This window comes from Meleagris gallopavo, chromosome 1 (genome assembly GCF_000146605.3).
Source record: "Meleagris gallopavo isolate NT-WF06-2002-E0010 breed Aviagen turkey brand Nicholas breeding stock chromosome 1, Turkey_5.1, whole genome shotgun sequence".
Lineage (NCBI taxonomy): Eukaryota > Metazoa > Chordata > Aves > Galliformes > Phasianidae > Meleagris > Meleagris gallopavo.
In genome coordinates, this window is record NC_015011.2 from 67,109,880 (window position 1) to 67,127,121 (window position 17,242).

At 35.8% G+C, this 17,242-nt stretch overlaps 1 protein-coding gene across 10 annotated transcripts in view; it reads right to left on the reverse strand.

Annotated features, from left to right (window-relative positions):
- ABCC9 (ATP binding cassette subfamily C member 9) overlaps positions 1 to 17,242 on the reverse strand; it is a 75,802-nt gene that overhangs the window by 22,670 nt on the left and 35,890 nt on the right. For 8 of the 10 annotated variants that reach the window (XM_031555327.1, XM_031555329.1, XM_031555319.1 and 5 more), the window contains 12 exons: positions 16,723 to 16,795; positions 15,717 to 15,822; positions 10,968 to 11,006; positions 9,233 to 9,334; positions 7,817 to 7,901; positions 6,406 to 6,486; positions 5,294 to 5,431; positions 4,692 to 4,817; positions 4,024 to 4,120; positions 2,107 to 2,354; positions 1,015 to 1,163; positions 791 to 860 (listed from right to left, as the gene is read on the reverse strand). In XM_031555327.1, the coding sequence (XP_031411187.1) occupies positions 791 to 860; positions 1,015 to 1,163; positions 2,107 to 2,354; positions 4,024 to 4,120; positions 4,692 to 4,817; positions 5,294 to 5,431; positions 6,406 to 6,486; positions 7,817 to 7,901; positions 9,233 to 9,334; positions 10,968 to 11,006; positions 15,717 to 15,822; positions 16,723 to 16,795 (1,314 nt within the window). The remainder of the gene's footprint in view (positions 1 to 790; positions 861 to 1,014; positions 1,164 to 2,106; positions 2,355 to 4,023; positions 4,121 to 4,691; positions 4,818 to 5,293; positions 5,432 to 6,405; positions 6,487 to 7,816; positions 7,902 to 9,232; positions 9,335 to 10,967; positions 11,007 to 15,716; positions 15,823 to 16,722; positions 16,796 to 17,242) is intronic. The other 2 variants (XM_031555332.1, XM_010715865.3) reach the window with 1 other exon arrangement.

Sequence of the window (17,242 nt, forward strand, 5' to 3'; positions counted from 1 at the left end):
ACCCAAAACAAAAACAAACAAACAAACAAAAAACAAAAACAAAAACCCTAATAGTACCACTACATGCTTTTTCCTATTCAATGCCATAGGGAAAGTGGAGTGATATTTCTATAGGTTCATTGATACTTGCCTCATACCAGGAGCCTGTATGTGCAAAAGTAAAAAAATAACTTAGTAGTTCTTTTTTTTTTAGAGGTCAGTAGTCCAAAGACCATTTCCACCTCAATTATATAACAGAGAAGAAAGTGAATATTGACATATAAAATATTTAGAGAAACAGCATACACTTTCACAGAACCTCTCAATATTATTTTCATGTTCTCATCACTCTTATATTCAGAATTGTAGCTCATCCAAATGTTTTGATAAATAGACATAGTGGAAGTATCCATTCCTTTACCTGAATACTCCAAATTCATATGTGCTACTGCCACAATGGACCATCTCCTTACCTCACATGTACTTCTCATAGTAAAAGTAATATTCTATTCTGTTTTCCTGATTTGAACCCCAAATCTGATGTTTTGCTAATCCAGATCTCTTAACAGAAGCAACTAGTCTGTTTTGGAAGAAATTAAGAACTAAGATCTCTTACTGCTTTTAATTAGTTGCATGCCCTCATTATTACAAATATACAAACTGTTTATATTTTGAATTTGTCTAATATAATTTCCAGAGCTTCTATTTGCTATGTTTTTCTCTAATTAATACTTCAGTGTGTCTTATTCACTAGCTAAATGAAAATTTACAAAGCCAAGATATAATAAATAGAATATATTGATATGAATACCTGATCAATTATATTTGTATCAGCAGAAAAGCGATTTAGAATTAGCCCCAGTGGAGTCATATCAAAGAACCTGTGGAACAAATTAAAAGTAAAAAGTTACCTGATTTGGAATTCCAGTTTTGGATAAAAGTCTTGGTCAGGCAGAACACAAGGCTGTGTACAGACATTTTCTATAGCTAAGCAATAAAAATAAATGTGCAGGGGTAGCATTATTTTTGCTATACCTGATTGGTCCAAGGATGATTTTATTGAGGAGATTATGATGTAGATTTTTGGCTGCTGTGAGACCCATCCACTCCACAGTCAGAGACGTGATGAGGCATAGGACAATTCCTGCTCCAGAGAGGATACTGAAGACAGCTACATGGTAAGTCTAATAAAATGACAAAGACATCAGTTGTAGAAGTAAACACAAGTATTTTTTCTGCTGTGAAATTCCCAAGGTGTTGCTCTTTGGAACTACTACCTTGTACCAAATAGCTGATCTGTCATATTGTAAATACTTTGTGATTATATTAATATCATTATGGAGGAAATAAAAGAGCTATCATGAAACTGAAATACATCAAGTTCACATATTTAGAATATCTGGCAGTTCCAAGATCTTTCAAACTACAGATAATTATCCTTCACGACCTTGAAGTGATTAAACAATGAAGATAGACTAGCTGGGTAAATACAAAAGTATGCAAATGCTTAGCCAAGGTACTCAGACAACCAGAGTAGAATGTCTCAAAAACTGAGGCGCTGAGAAGACTTCAGAAACTTTCACATTATTAAATTCAAGCACTACTAAAATTCAATTCTCAATTAATCTACCAGGGCTGTAAGACTTAAGACTTCTGAAAAATTAACAAATGGATTTTAATAAGATATTTATAGACTAGTCAAATTTACAGCAATAAACATATCCTAAACAAGTAGTACATCTTAAGAGTTTTTTTTTGTTGTTGTTTGTTTGTTTGTTTGTTTTCCTTTTTTGACAGGACATAAGTGGATAGTTAGTACTTAAAAAATGGAGTAATTGTCATAGGAATTAAAAAAGTTTAGTATGAGATTGGTCATTCTTCAACCATTTTTCTAACCTCAAACACGCTTTTGGTTCAATTTTATCATTTTGAAATGACTGATAAAATTTGAATTGCCTTACATTTTTGCATAACTTATTCATTCATTGTATCTAATGATTGATTTTATGATATCTATCTGTCTTTCCAGTTCAATTCGTTTTGAGATAACAGCAAATAATTACTTAAGAACATTTTCTCTCTCTTTTTAAAATTATTTTTTTCAGTCAAGCTCAAAGTACAACCCACCTTTTCTGTGCTCCGAACATCATCAGCATTCGTGAATTCACTTGCATTGTCCATGGATGTCCATGTAGCAAGCCAATAATCTATAGCCACTATAACTGAGTGTTTCAACAACTTTGAGAAAATCATCAGAAAGAGCAAGAAAAATCCTCCAGAAGTTAGATATCTCCAGCAGGTTTTCCATGGCATCTTTGTTCTGAGCCTCAGGACAGTTGACATGTTATCATCTTCATCTTCTTCCTCTTCTTCCTCTGTGACTCGGATATTTTATCAAGTTAGCTTGGATTCAGTACAATTATATATGGTTTTACTGTATGTGGTTGACTTTCTTTTTTGAATTTTACTTCTTAATGGCAATATTCAATTTGTCGTTTGAAAAGAGAAAATGCTCTAGACGTATCTTAAGACTTCCCCTATACTCTTTAAGTAATCTATAGACTGTCTTTGACAAGTGACAGTTTTGCTAATCAAATATTTTTATAACTCAAGTCCGCAGTACTGACTGTATTATTAGTAGAAACTAGGTCTTTTCCAACCTGTTCTGCTGCTTTTGTTTTACTGTCAGTAGAATTCTTTGGATTACACGCAAGAGTACAGAAAGCTCACTCAAGTTTTCCAATCAAAAGGCTGTGTCATCTGTTGCATTAAGGAATTCTACTCTTACTTTATTTAGAGGTACTAAAATTTTGTCTTTTTAAAAGAGTGTGGATTTAGGATTAATGTTTCTTCTAGGCCTTGCCATCGACTGTATAATAGTTTTCATATCATCATACAATTGATGGTAGACTCCTGCTATGGGAAATATATATTTAATATGAGCATAAATATTACAGTTTATATTTTCTCAAAATAAAAAGAAAATGCATGACAGTTTTTCCAGGCCACAGTTAGGAAAGATTACCTGCTCTTGCTTGATAGCAAGATAGTAAATGCAATTCTTGCCAGCCCCAAACTGAAACACAACTTACATCTGACTTTGAACATTAAAAATGAATCATCAAGTATTTTCTTGAAAGTTGTTATTATTATTACACGCTTCTGAAAATTGTATACTTCTTGGGACACAGAGACTTTATGTACTTTCCATAAGTCTCATAATAAGTATGGATGACCTATAACATATTGTCAGGTATGTTTTAGCCCTTAAGTTCCTGATGTGTGTTTTACATTCTTAATGATGTCTAATTTTTGTAGACATTCTATGGACTGTAAGGACATATCTTTTTTCCCTGTGTTTTCTATCTCATTCCACAAAGAGACAACGGCTTCCAGTTTCTGAGATTAGGTTGCTGGCAAGGCTTTCCTGTACAGAGGAGCTTGAAAGTGACCTCAATTTAAACTCCTCCAAGCATTCAACTGATAAAGTGTACTGATGATTGCACATAGTAAGAGGTGTTCTGCTCATATTTACCGAAGAAATAAGATACTGCAATATTTCCATTTCAAGGACTTTGGTATCCAGCTCTGCCTATTGCTCAACGATTGGGAATCTCTTCAAAATGCAGCTGTCTAAACCCCAGAAACCTATGACCTAAATGGCAATCTATCATGAATTTTGCCAGATTAAACACAAGGACACAATAAAAGAGCCTGCAAATAGCAAATCTGCATTCTGCAATCATTCCAGCCAACATTGCCATGAGACTCCTTGTGATTAGTGCACCTATTAAGAGGGAGCCAGTAGTTCACCTTTTCTTTTACCTGGCACCATCAATTGTTTCTTAGAAGTAATTACTCCATTTACACCTGGTGTGGCATCTCAAGGATGTTCTTGATGAGTTGTATTACCTGCTGCTGATATCCAGCCACTCTCTAACATCTTCCTATTTTATTGCTATGAACTTCCAGGTTTGGATATTCAACTGGGAAGGCAATGACATACATAATAATAGAATAAATAAATGAAATGATAAAACATACCTTCATCTTCATCTTCCAGTTGTGCTTTGGATTCCCTGGGGTACATGGCCCTTCTAAGAGTTTTTCTCTCCAGAGTAGTCTGGTCAGCTTCCATATCCTGTAACAAGAAAACTTAAAGATATAAATAAGAAACAATATAAATAAGAGAGCTGTCTGCCACTGTCTTAGCACTAACATTAACCTCAAAGAGACTTTATTCGGACCAGTTAAGCCACAGAATACAACAGCACAGTATTTTAGAATTTCTCTTTTAGAAAGTCCCTCTTTGACCACTTTATTTCTTCTCTTTTCCTTGCTCATTCTGGTGTGACAGAACCTTTTAAAATAGTTCTTAGGGAATCCTGAATGATTATGACAATAACAGAACATAAAACTAAGGAAGAATTTAGGAAAGCTCTTCGTCTGCCCTTTGCTGAAGTAGATCAGTTTGGTACAACATTCCAAAACGACATTAACCTAACATGTTCTTAAAAACCTGTCATGATGGATGTACCACATACTTCCCAGACAATCTATTCCAGTCCTTTAAGCTCCTCACAGTTCATGTATTTTTTTCTTAGTGCCTAGTTTAAAACTTGCTTCCTGACATGTTAAGGTTTGTTTTTTTTGTTTGTTTGTTTGTTTTTAATTAACTGAAAAATATTTCCTTGCCATCCTTGCCTGTTTACCTTTTCCAATTCTTGATCTTGGCGATTCATCAAAGTTTTCCAGTGTTCATAGAGTTCAACGTCATTGTTTTGGATATCCTTTAGAGTCCCTTCCCTAAGCACCATTCCATCCTTCATTGCTATGATCTAGGGGACAAAGAATCCAGTAGGTCTACTCAGCAACATATATAGCATAATCACTGATGTGAATCCTATAAGACATGTCTTAGAATCAGTGACATTACCATTATGCACATTTCGGTGTTTATTGTGTTCAATATTTAATAATAATTTTTGAAGTTGACACCGCTCAAAAACTGAAACTTCTATAAGCCAATCTTATCTGTACTTGAAGAAAACATGGATAAGCCATAATAAGTTATAGTAATGACTGCAATTGTGTCACAATTCTCTGGTGACTTCAATCAAAAAAAAAATGTCTTTTATATTGTAAGATCCATATTTTGTAATGTTGCAGTTAGACACATGATATATAGAAATATATAGAATTAAGGGGACCCTCTATTACCAAAGCAGTAGTAGAGTTGTTAAGTACTTATAGTGCTAACTTCAAATGTATATTGTTCATTACCAAATCTGCATAGTGATATCTCTTCCCTTACCCAATCAGCATGTGGTAGATACTGTAACTTATGCGTCACCAGAACAAGAGTCCTCTTGTCTTCTTGAAGAAACTTCAAAATTCCTTCCTGCATTAAATGATCACTTAAGTGAATGTCCAGAGCAGAGAACGGGTCATCCTGCAATCAAATAAAAAAAAAATATAGAATAGGATTTTGCAAAATGTATATTTATATTTTTAATTTCAATAATCCTTTTAAAATATAAAGTATTTGTCATTACCAATATTTCAACTTTTTCTAATAACTAAGACCCAGTTAAAGGGCTGCAGGATGAAACAGTGAGCTAGAATCCATTATTCTTCAATTCGTAGCAATAGACTCATTTAAGTTGTTGTGTTTAGATGTCTGCAGTGCTGGTGCCACACCAATAGTGTGGAGTAAACCTGATCGGTAGATCAGAAGTTTCAGGTAGATCTGAAATTTCCCATTCAAATTTGAAAATGTTGGAACCCAAAATTAGGCTTGGGCCTAATTGTGATGGGAAATTCACACAGTTAAGGTAAAGCTGAGTCAGTAAGTACACTAATTTCACCCAATCTAAACTGTAGGTTTCATTGGTTCTGACTTAGAGTGAGTATGAGCAGTAATAAAATAATATTCAGCTGTGCAAATGCTTCTCTAAGAAGAAAACCAAGCCCTACATGAACAGGAGCCTCCTAAAATTTCTGGCATGCCCTGGAACTATTATCAAAGAACAGAAAGTCTTCCTGAATCCACAGAGTTCTGCAGCAGAATGTTGAACACTAAGTGTTTATAGCTCAGAATTAGTTGCAATATGGTGCTTCCCTTATCCAGAAATCCTTCTGATTTCAGCAGGATTATGTTGATACAAGGTACCACTGTGAGTGAGTAAAAGACAATACAATCTCCTTTTTCAGTGTAGATACCACCTCCATCAGTCTTCCAGTATGTTTTGATGTTGCCTCTTGGTCGTCTTTTATCTCTCATCCCTCATATGTTGGATTTTTAGTCAAATATAATTCCCTGCAGTTTTCTAGAGCTAATGTAAACTTTCCTAAAGGTAAATACAAAGAATGAATGACAGCTTCATTACGAACTTTTCATGTTCCATATGAAAAAAAAAATCTTACCAAGAAGACAATGTTGGTATTCTGATAGAGTGCTCGAGCCACACAGATTCTCTGTCGTTGGCCACCACTTAAATTAATCCCCTAATGATATAATAGATCAGAAATACACAACTGTGAGTAAACATTATGACAGAAATTGGAAAATGTGAGTTTTTTTACAATAAAAATCAATTGGTTAGTTAAATTGCTAATCCTATTGATAAACAAACTTAATCCTCCCATAACAGTCAAAGAAAAAATGACTATTCATCAACTAATCTTGGACAATTAATAGTATAATTAGTATGAATTATGAAGAGCTTCTCTAAGAACAGTATGCTTCTTAGATTGCAAAATCCAACCAGTGCTAGCATCAAATTCTGCAAGCAAAACTTGAGAAACTGTGATCAAAATGTCCCCTTGGAGAGAACTGAAAAAGGAAAAAAGATTTTCAAAATGTTTTAAATGTCAAAAAAAAAAAGAAAATCAAAGTGCAGCTATTTAAAAGGAGCACACTAAGATTTTTTTTCTCTGTTTTTCAAGAGTTTCTCAACCATTAAAATGGCACTTTTGCTTCAGGCATGTCTACCCTATAGTTCAAGGATGAAGTGCCTACCAGTCATGCACAACCCTGAGCTGTTAGTAAACTCACTAGTTTTTGTACTAAGACCTGTGCTATAGCTTTATAGGGCTCAGTCATGTCTAGATGCTCAAGTACTTAATAAAGGATGTTCAATCAAGCTTTATATGGCCATGTATGCATTGTTGGGATACCAGAATTAGCTTTTTAAAATAAACTCATTCACACATATTCAGACTACAGTTGATACGGGCTTGCCAAGATTTTGGGAATAAAGCCCTCCTGGCTTAAGATCAGTGCCAAGTAACCCTATTTTTCTGCAGGACCGAAAACACGGTATAAATTTCATATGGTCTTACAACAGCAGCACTCTGCTATACAAACACTCTATAAAAGGGCCATTTCCCCCCTCATTTCAAAGCCTATTTATTCTGTTACTGACGGCTAAAGATCTAGGTTTGTTACACAGTGAACAATAAGCTCACTGAAATAACTCCAGTATAAATCTTTCCCAATTTTCTTATGAAATCTGCACAAACCTCTTCCCTTGAGGATCTTTGCTTTCCACGTATCAAAACATGCAGTGTAGTCATTCCGTAGCACAACAAAAAGCAATATATGCAAAATATGGAGGCAAAATGTGATCTCTTAAACAAAAGACATTGTTTAAATTTACATCTGTCCTCTCCAGATAAGAGATAACAAAACAATATTGTCTAGTGCCATAACACCTTTTTCAGTGTCATGACTCCTAGACCACTGTAGTAGCTAACACAGAACAGATGAGTAGCATCAGGGAGACTCTTCTTAACACACAGACTAAGCAAATATGAAAGCCTTCAGGTTATTTACCCTTTCTCCAATTTCTGTCTGATCACCAAATGGTAGTAAGTCAATGTCAGGCTGCAGAGAACATGCGTCTGTAACAGCTTTGTACCTATAAAACCAATATGAGCATTAAATTATTTAACCAGCCACTTACTTCATTAACACAAAAACCCTCCAACTCAAATTACTGCTAAGTTACTATGGCTCTGTGATATTTGGATAATTGGAAAAATAAGTAAGTCAAAAACACTGTAAAAATTAATATACGTATTTATTGGAGATCTTTATTGGCAAGTTTGCTGTTTAAAGATTCAGTTACCTCAATTACTGACTACATTCTTCCTCACCACTGAGCAGTTTTGTTGGACTCTGGAGTATTTGAAGGCATTTTTCAATGAGTTATTTTTCTTCCCCTTTTAGGTGCCTCTTCATTTGCTTCAATGTGCTATTAAAGGGCAGAGGATCCTTACAGTGCTTCTGATCTTTCCAGAATCAGAAAATAACTCAGAAATATTTGAAATTTGTTGTGAAGTTGCTAGGCTCAGGTCAGAATCAGGCCCGAGATCGGAATATTTGAGTGGTGTAATTCAGCTTTGCCCCTTTGATATGAATGAAGTTAGACTGATGAACTAGCTGAAGAATCTAATCTCTGACATTTTGGAAGCTTATTTGGATTTTGAGACATTTCTTAACTTTTATAAATGGGAATGGAACCAAGTGGCTTATCAAATAAAACACTGAGAGGAATGAAATGTATTTTTAAGAATTTAAAACAAAGCGAGTATTGCTTTTGTTTTACTGAAGTCATTTTTTCCACTGCATTTGATAGCTGGCCTTTTTGGAAGGACATAAGACACAAGTGCTCGCCAGGCAGAACAGAAATCGCACCTCAGCTTTTACACTCCTTTCTCCTGTACTTCTATAGAAAGAATTAAAGTTTTTTCCTGGAGGCACCCTATCTGCATTTGTGCACCGTTTTTCTGAAGTGAGTGCTCCATCAAGCTGATCACAGCAGGATAAGGACATAAACTCTGTAGAAATATGCCTAGCATCTCTGTTTCCAGCATCCTTTGGCAACCTCAAGCTCCATTAAAAAAAATGCAAGCCTGGATAAGGTCCTGGGCAACCTGATCTAGCTGTGGTGTCCCTGTTCATTGCAGGGGAGTTGAACTAGATGGCCTTCAGAGGTCCCTTCCAACTCTAAGGATTCTATGATTCTATGATTCTAAAAATACGTCACCAGCAACCAAAGATGGGTTTAATCTCATGTAAGTTTAGCTGCTTGAAAAATATACATATGACTTCTGCTGTATCCACAAGAACAACTTCTGCCATGTGATTCCTCACAGACATCTTAGATATGCACTACCAGAAGGAGAAGCCAAACCCCTTAAGGAAGCAGTCAGGGTTTATTGTTTCTGTGACTGGATTGATATTTACCTCTGTTTATTAAATGGACTCCCAAAGATAATGTTTTCCTCCACTGTTGCATTCAATAGCCATGGCTTCTGAGCTGCATAAGCCACTGAGTATCTGTTTTTACTGTAGATAAATAAAGAGCATTAGCAAAAAGCAGAGCACCCACATTATGAAATGTCTGAGAATCGGGAAATAATATGTGTTCACAAAAAATACAGAAAAACACATAGACAAAGCAATTGTTACAGAAGTGAAGGGAAGAACTGCAAATGAGATGCTTTTGTTAGGGTAGCACCCACTCTCTCCCTTGGTGGCAGTCTATATCCTATGTTATCCCATGTACTCTATTCTACTATAAATGGCTGATACCTACCTCAATTGAGTAAATGCAATTTCAATCCAAAAGAGGATTACAAATATTCAGAATAATTAAATTATCGCAAAAAAAAAAAAAAGAGAGAGAGAGAGATTATTTCTTTCTTTTTTTTCCTCCAACATTAGAATAGGTAATGAAAAGGCATTGTTCAGATGTAATCAGTATACTTGACTCACTGTTTCTGAAGTTTTAGATTATTGTACCAGGCTGTGCATATGAAATACAGGTTTTTTTCAGGTAATACTTTTTCCTCTAAGTCTGTTAGTTGCTCAGTGACTGACATGGTACTGGTAGAGAAGACAGTTCAATACATTCTTGGAAGGAATCATTAGGCATGTTAGTGATGGGCTGATGATTGGACTTGATTATCTTAGTGGTCTTTTCCAACCTTAATGATTCCATGTTTCTACAATTACGGTATCCCAAATACTTAATAGACTTACTTTTCACTGTGTTTAAAAGCCTCATAAAAAATGTAAGAATATGAATATTCTTTATGTCTGTCTATTTTGCCTGTGTACTGTGGCTAAAAATTTTGTGTAATACCAGACATTCTTCTGGTATGCTGAGATGTGTAAGGAAGCACTGTTAATGGCTTGTAAATCTAAACACTTATCTTTCTTTGATTGTATTGCTTCAAACCAAATATTTGATGTATCCTTGAATGTAAGTATCTAGGATTTGCTGTTGAGAGAGAGGGTGCTAGGATATGATTAATAGCTGGTTAGAAGCAGTCAGTAGTATCCCAAAATTTTAGCAGTTCATAGGCATTCAATATGGACTAGCATGAAATATGTCCTTAGGACTGTCAGATATCAAATAATGGTGTGGGTCCCAACCACAGCTATCTGTGCCACTACTTGTTTTCACTGATTTAGCTTGCCCTTCTTTTAAACCTGAAGGTCATCTCAAAGAAAGCATGGTTGGAATCACAGGCTAACTTCAGGCAGACCACAGCCAACTCCCTTTGCACACTGTGTGCCTTGCTCCGTCACACAACTGTCAAGCTGTGTTAGCAGCAGCACAAAACTCAGTGCTGAACAGCAGATATGCACATTGGAGGGTACACGTAATGATGACTTGTATCTTGAGGCCCTGTCTTGGAGCACAATGAATTCCCTGTGATGTTGAATAAGAGCTGAAAGTGCTCAATGTCTTTCAAGCAAGACTTTGGCCTTTCTGAGGTGCTTGACTTCAGACTGAGGTAGTGGTACAGTGGCTGGGAAAGATCGGGATCCACCGGATTTAGCACAATTTGCCAGTTATTTCTATAGTAAATAATTATCAACAGGAAGGAAACAGAGATGGGTACAAAGATGAAAGTTTGAGGAAATTCTGAAAAATGAGTGCATTATGACACACTAAAAACAGAGATAATACCTTCTGGATGCTTCAAAAGAAGGCTCAGTTTCATTTACACTGCAAGTTATGGTAAATGAGATTTAGTAAGCAGAAAACACCAATAATAGCTTATTGTGCAAGTTTTATATACAGGGGAACTGTAGTTAAGTACATATTTTAAGAATAAAATATCAATTTTTGTGTATGTATGTTTTCTTCTTTTAAGGAGAAAATAAACATGGTTCAATCAAAGGCATAGAACTTTTGGAAATACTACAGCTTTATATCTATTGTGCATAGTGGTTTAACAGGCACTGTGTTGTTAGAAAACACATTAAAAATGAAAAATATGTCTTACAGTCTGTTCAAACTGACATTGTTAATGTTGCATAGGCATATGAAAGGTTGACAAGCAATAAACCAGCTTCTCCATACTGTTCCACCAATGACCCGTGGAAGCTGGCAACAACTCTAATGTCATATTTCTTCTGGACCAAAGAGAAGCTCTGCAGATAAAATTCTGCAGGGTGCAGGTGACACGTTTTTGCTTTTGAACCAAAACAAATTTTGAACTGGTTTGTAGCAGAGAGACTGCATCAAGCTACACATAGCACTGCAGCGCCTAGACTTTTCTTAAGAAGTCAGCCTCTACTTCTTAAGGATCTGATGAATGATTTTGCAGTGTTCTATGCCCATTAATTGACCTGTTAATGGTGTCGAGGGCATGGAATGCCAGCCAAAAGAGTTCCACACCAGCAATGATGCTTGCTACCGGGAATGACGGCACAACACTGCAACTGCAAATCCTTAAAGAGTAAGTTTATGCCAGGTGAATGGAAATTGGCTAGAGAGAGAAAGGACTAGAAAATGATATTATTGTGTTATTTGTCTCACTTAAAACAAACAAGTGAATAAGCAAAACAAACAAATCCTCTCTTCCCAAATCTACAAACCCTCCAGATTAAATACTTTACTACTGCAACAGAAATGTCTGCTAACCTGCTGGAATACCATAACTGCAGCTGCACTTATAAACAGAGGATCCAAGTCTTGTAGAGGGCAGAAAAATTCTAATAGTAGAGACCTTATTGTGCCAGACTCACATAGTAAGCATCTTCCCAAAGTGCCAGAACTGAGACACGTTGCTTTCTGTGCTACACATCAGCTCTCTAAGAACTTTGATAATTCAGGCTTCTTTAAGTGTGCAATCACTGTGTCTTCTTCATGCACCAATTGCCACAAAATATATTAGATCAGCCCTGCTGATTATCTCAGAAGAGTCAGAGAGACACAAAAGGAAGTACAAAACAGATATTGCTTCATAAAAGTTGGTCTTTTATCAGAGAAGTTTCCCACCTTCTCTACAATGGAAAAAAGTTAAAGGGAAGCAAAAGATGAAGACTAATGAGAGAATAAAGAGAGATCAGAAATTAGGTCAAGCCAAACAAAAAAGAAAACCTAAACTTCCTCTATTAAAAAAGCACAGACTTTTATACTCACAATAGTACATTAAAATAGTGGAGAAGGAAAGGGATAATTCTTTCATGAATGCACTTGGGGATGACTTCAGAAGTAAAATTTAAAAAAAAAATGGGCACAATCCCTACAAAACCCCTTACAATTCCTTACCAGTATTATGTTTGCCATATGTTCAGATAGCTTATCTGAATGAGCAAGAACAACTTTTAGATCTTGATTCCTTAAACTCTTCTTCCTTGGATAGACATTTTTCCTTGATGCTTGACAATTACACTACAGTTCTCTTGAATTCTCATTTCTGTGAGAAACCACGTTTTCTAATAATCTCACTAATAAACATATGCAAGGGGATGAAGTATTTGGTTATGTGCTTTCAGTAGAATTCAGTAGAGTGATGCAATAGCAGGGCATGGGGGAGGGCTGAAGCTTCTGAGATTTCTAGAGATTTTTCTTGCGTGCTGGCATTAGTAATCTTTGTACAAATTTCTTCATTCATCAAAAGTATGGCTATCTATACTGACTTCAACTACTGCCATCTATATGGCTAACAATTCATCTATCCATGGTTAATGCATTCCAGTGTTTTCTATGAGATATAGTAGTTGCAGTCTCTTGGTAGGCAGATGTACTTGGTTATCCTTCTAGGGGAATGCTGACTTTTCTTAATTTTTTTGAAGTCTTCCCTAACTAGCTTGCAGAACAAGCCATTTGGGAGGATATATTTTCTTCAGTAACTCTTCAGTTTTACGTGTTTTTCATACACAGCAACCTGTTTGCACAGAAACCAGTTCAGTGGACAGAAGATAACCCAAGTGAAAGGCCTTCCACTTTGCTACTCTTCTCTGAATAGGGTTCTGACTCTGGCTTGATGTGCATAAGAAGAATACATGTCCCTGCATAGTCACTACATCCATCCCTTAGATCTGAAACAGGCATGGCTGAATCACTGAATCCACATAACCTCATTCTTCAATTTTTAAGAATTCTCTCTAGCTGATTGTTCACCAGGAAAACAAAAAGCCAATTCCTTGTCTAACATTTTTGTCTCATGTAACTGGCAAAAGCTGAGGTCTGGCCTGTAAGGTTGGTTCTAGTTCATGATCTCGTGCACACTTTCTTTCTCCTAGACCCAGAATGATGACAACTCAGGCAATAGGATGTACAGTTCTCACTGCAGCTAATCACAATGGCAACAGAGCATTCAAGCCTCATGATGGACTTTCACAATAATGTATTGAAGGATTGCTCCAGTATTAACAGTGGCTGAAGTCTGATACATAATTACTATACTGTACTGTTACATCCGAATTCTCCTAGACTGCACTTCCTACCTGGATCAATAGCTACATTATTCATGCATGTTGAATCACATGGAGAAGGATCTAAGGGAGTAAATAGGACCTTTACTATGATTTTGTAAAGTATAGGGTCCACTTCCTCAGGTAAATGAGGTATTAATCTCCCTGTCAGGCAGTCTGAAATTATCAGCAAAAGCCATGCTTGCATCAGCTATAACACAGTACCAAATTATAGTTTTCAATGAAAAAGATACTCGGTAAGGCTTGAGATGCTTGCAAAAACTTGAGTTACTCATTTGGTTATGTGCAGACTGACGCTATGATCCTACCCTCTTGAACTGTGAAGCTTCAACATCATTTCATATTCTTTATGCATATTTTTAAAACATTGCTCTATTTCTTTAATCTATGATTTCATATCCTTTCATAGGAATTGATCTGAGTCTCTCAAACACATATTAAAAAACAGTTGTGGGGATAATTCTTATGTACGCTCTTCTGATTTCTTTTTTTCTTAACCTACTCAGGAAAAAATCCACCTCATTGTGAGGTCAATGTTTCCATGATGTATCTCAAAGAAATTAACCATGGCAAGTCACATATTCTTTTTTCCATCAAAGCTGAAATTTGCATGTGACTGCACTGAAGTTAGTCTTGCCTTGGCTCCAACTATACCTACTACTCCAGTGAGATCATATGTTTAGAATAGCTGACAGTGAAATATGGCTAGAGAACAAGAAAATGGCACGCATGCTAACACAAGAAAGCAAAAATATCCAGCTTTCAACATTGCTGTAGGAAAAAAGATGATGACGCAGGTTACTTACTTCAATAAAGGGATGGGGCAAAAATAATATCGGTCTCTGTGACAAAATTCATTCTTTCAACTGAAAGAGCTATTTAGGAAGAGTTTGGCTTGGTAGATTCAAGGAAACAGAATTGATCTTTAAAGCCAGAGAAAAAGTCTTGGGGTTACAACACATCTCTCCAATAACCTCTGTCTAGACTATGCTGGAAAGGAGGTTGCTGTCTCCTTTAGCTTCCATAGTTCTCATTCATTGAGTCTGAATCTATGTAGAACCAGAGGCCTGACTCCATCCACAGTTGCCTCCTCAACAACTTTTTCAGAACCATTGCTCTTTAGTATTCAGCACCCTCAGTCTGCTTTCTGTGTGCATACTCTGAAGGGTAGCACTGAATTAAACAAGTGAGGCTTGAGCAGATATCAGGAAGGGGAGACAGCATTCCTCACGTTTTATTATTTAATCCTTTTTTTTTCCTTCAGCTAGCAGAGTGGTAAAGTAAGCCTTTCCCATATAGTACACTAAATAACACCTCTCAACTGAAGAAGCTCCAGCCTGTAATTCCCTCGCTTATGTACAGTTGCAGCATAACAAAGCTGATTTAACAATCTAGGTAGGAATATCCAAATCAGAGCATCAGTTTTCCTTTCACATTGGTTAACTCTACCATCCCTCCAGTGCTTCTTGAAGAATCTCATTATTTGCACAACTTGAGTTGAAAATATTATGTAAAGATTACTAGACAACAAACATTTCTGATGAAACATAACAGACACGAATTGCATCTTATTTTGTTCTTACTGCATCTTTTTTTTGACAAGACTTTCTTAACATATAATGACTACTGTAAATTAGAGCTGACTCCCATCACAGAAGGTGATTGGATAATATTCTGCTCTTTCAATGTAAAATATTCTTTCTATTCAGGTCATCTGGTAGGGCTAGTATACCAGATATTAATTACCAGACTATCTATTTCTCTTCCTAAGGCACCCACTTTATCTTTGCTCTACCTGCTCTGAGCCATAAACAAAACAGCAGTGAAAAGCACGAGTTTGCTGATGATGTTTTTCAGAAAAGATCTGGGTAATGCAAATAGGTATTTCTTTAACAAGCAGTTCTGAGACATGAAGTTTACATTTCTCACAGCAAAATCCAACTTCTCCTTCTTTACTGAAAACAACAATTAGTAGTTATATGATACATACTTGCTCCAGTGAACTTTTCCCTCCAGTGTCTGCATCTCTCCTAATATAGCAAGGAGAAGTGAGGACTTGCCACAGCCAACTTGACCCACAATCATTGTCATCTGACCTATGATAATGATAAAAAGCATATTTAAAAAAAAAAACAAACATAAAATGGGAAAAAAAAACATTCTTCTCAAGTCTACAAGACGTAGCTAGATTCAATTCTACAGCACATGAGATTCTCAGCATCCACTGTGTAACCTGGCAACATTGCATCTATTCATCTGTGATATATACTTTAATGGAAATTACAAGGTACACACTCCCAAAGGGTGAGAATATTGTTTGGATATGTACAATCTGCAACTGAAAGATCCTCTATTTTTTCTCCTTTGCTGTACTATTCCTTCTTCCCGGCACTTCTTTCCTACCTGCAGTTCCTTCCTACAGTGGCATTAGGAATTTTACAGCATTCACCATCACCACCATCATCAAAATAAAAATAATAGTTTTCACACTTACTATGTAGGTCTTCCAAAACAAATCTGTAAATATGTGGAACTCCTAGCCAAAAAATATTGTGGAGGCACTAACCTTACAAGGGGCAAACTGAACAATTTGAAAGATAAATTCATTAAAGACTCCTTGACAGCTCACGGCATGAAGGTCAAAGAATGCACTGAGATGAAAATAGTACTATACTGGGAAACTGTAATACTGAAGAAAGGCAGGAAAAGTGTACTATTTGACTGCTGTGTCCTTGTACACTAACTTTTGCCTGCTGCTCTTATAAAGATAATATTAACAACATAATTATACAAAAAATATGTATTTTTATTATTTAGGGCATTCTAGGTTAATGATAAAGTTACACACCCAGTATAGTTTATAACCTTGTATAACTTTTGATTTTCTTTTTTTTTTCTTTTAAAAAGTGTTTCAATGCTTTTAGTAATGTTAAGAAAGTAAATTAGTAGCATTCTGATGTTATGTATTACATATTTAAGATGTGCTTTTGTCCTACCTGTTGGGATTCTGATATTTATATTGGACAAGGTAGCTAAACCACTTCCCCATGAAAAGTATCCGTTGGTCACCTACAAAGAAATTATCACATCTCAGACATAGAAAAATATGAGAAGTGAAAAATAGAATGTCTTTGGATTTAAAATATGTTACTAAACACCTTAGGGGTATGATGACGTAAGCTCAAACACATGCAAAAAAAATGCAAGATAGGTGAGCAAAGACAGCCAAAATTAGAAATATAAGAAGATATATACATAAATTATATACAGTATGAAATGCAATAAGGTGGTATTCTTGAGTTCAACTTTGTTATGCTAGACATTTTGTCAAGTAAAAGATTAAACACTAAAAATAGTGATAATAGGATCTCACAGGTGACAGTCTAAATACCATAGCTTATCAAGCAATGTCTCATTCTGCATACTGTGATATTATGGCCTATTCTGAAGGGATTCCTAAAGTACTAATTGAATATCCTCAAGGTTTATGCCGGACACACCTGCTGGTTTTTTTTT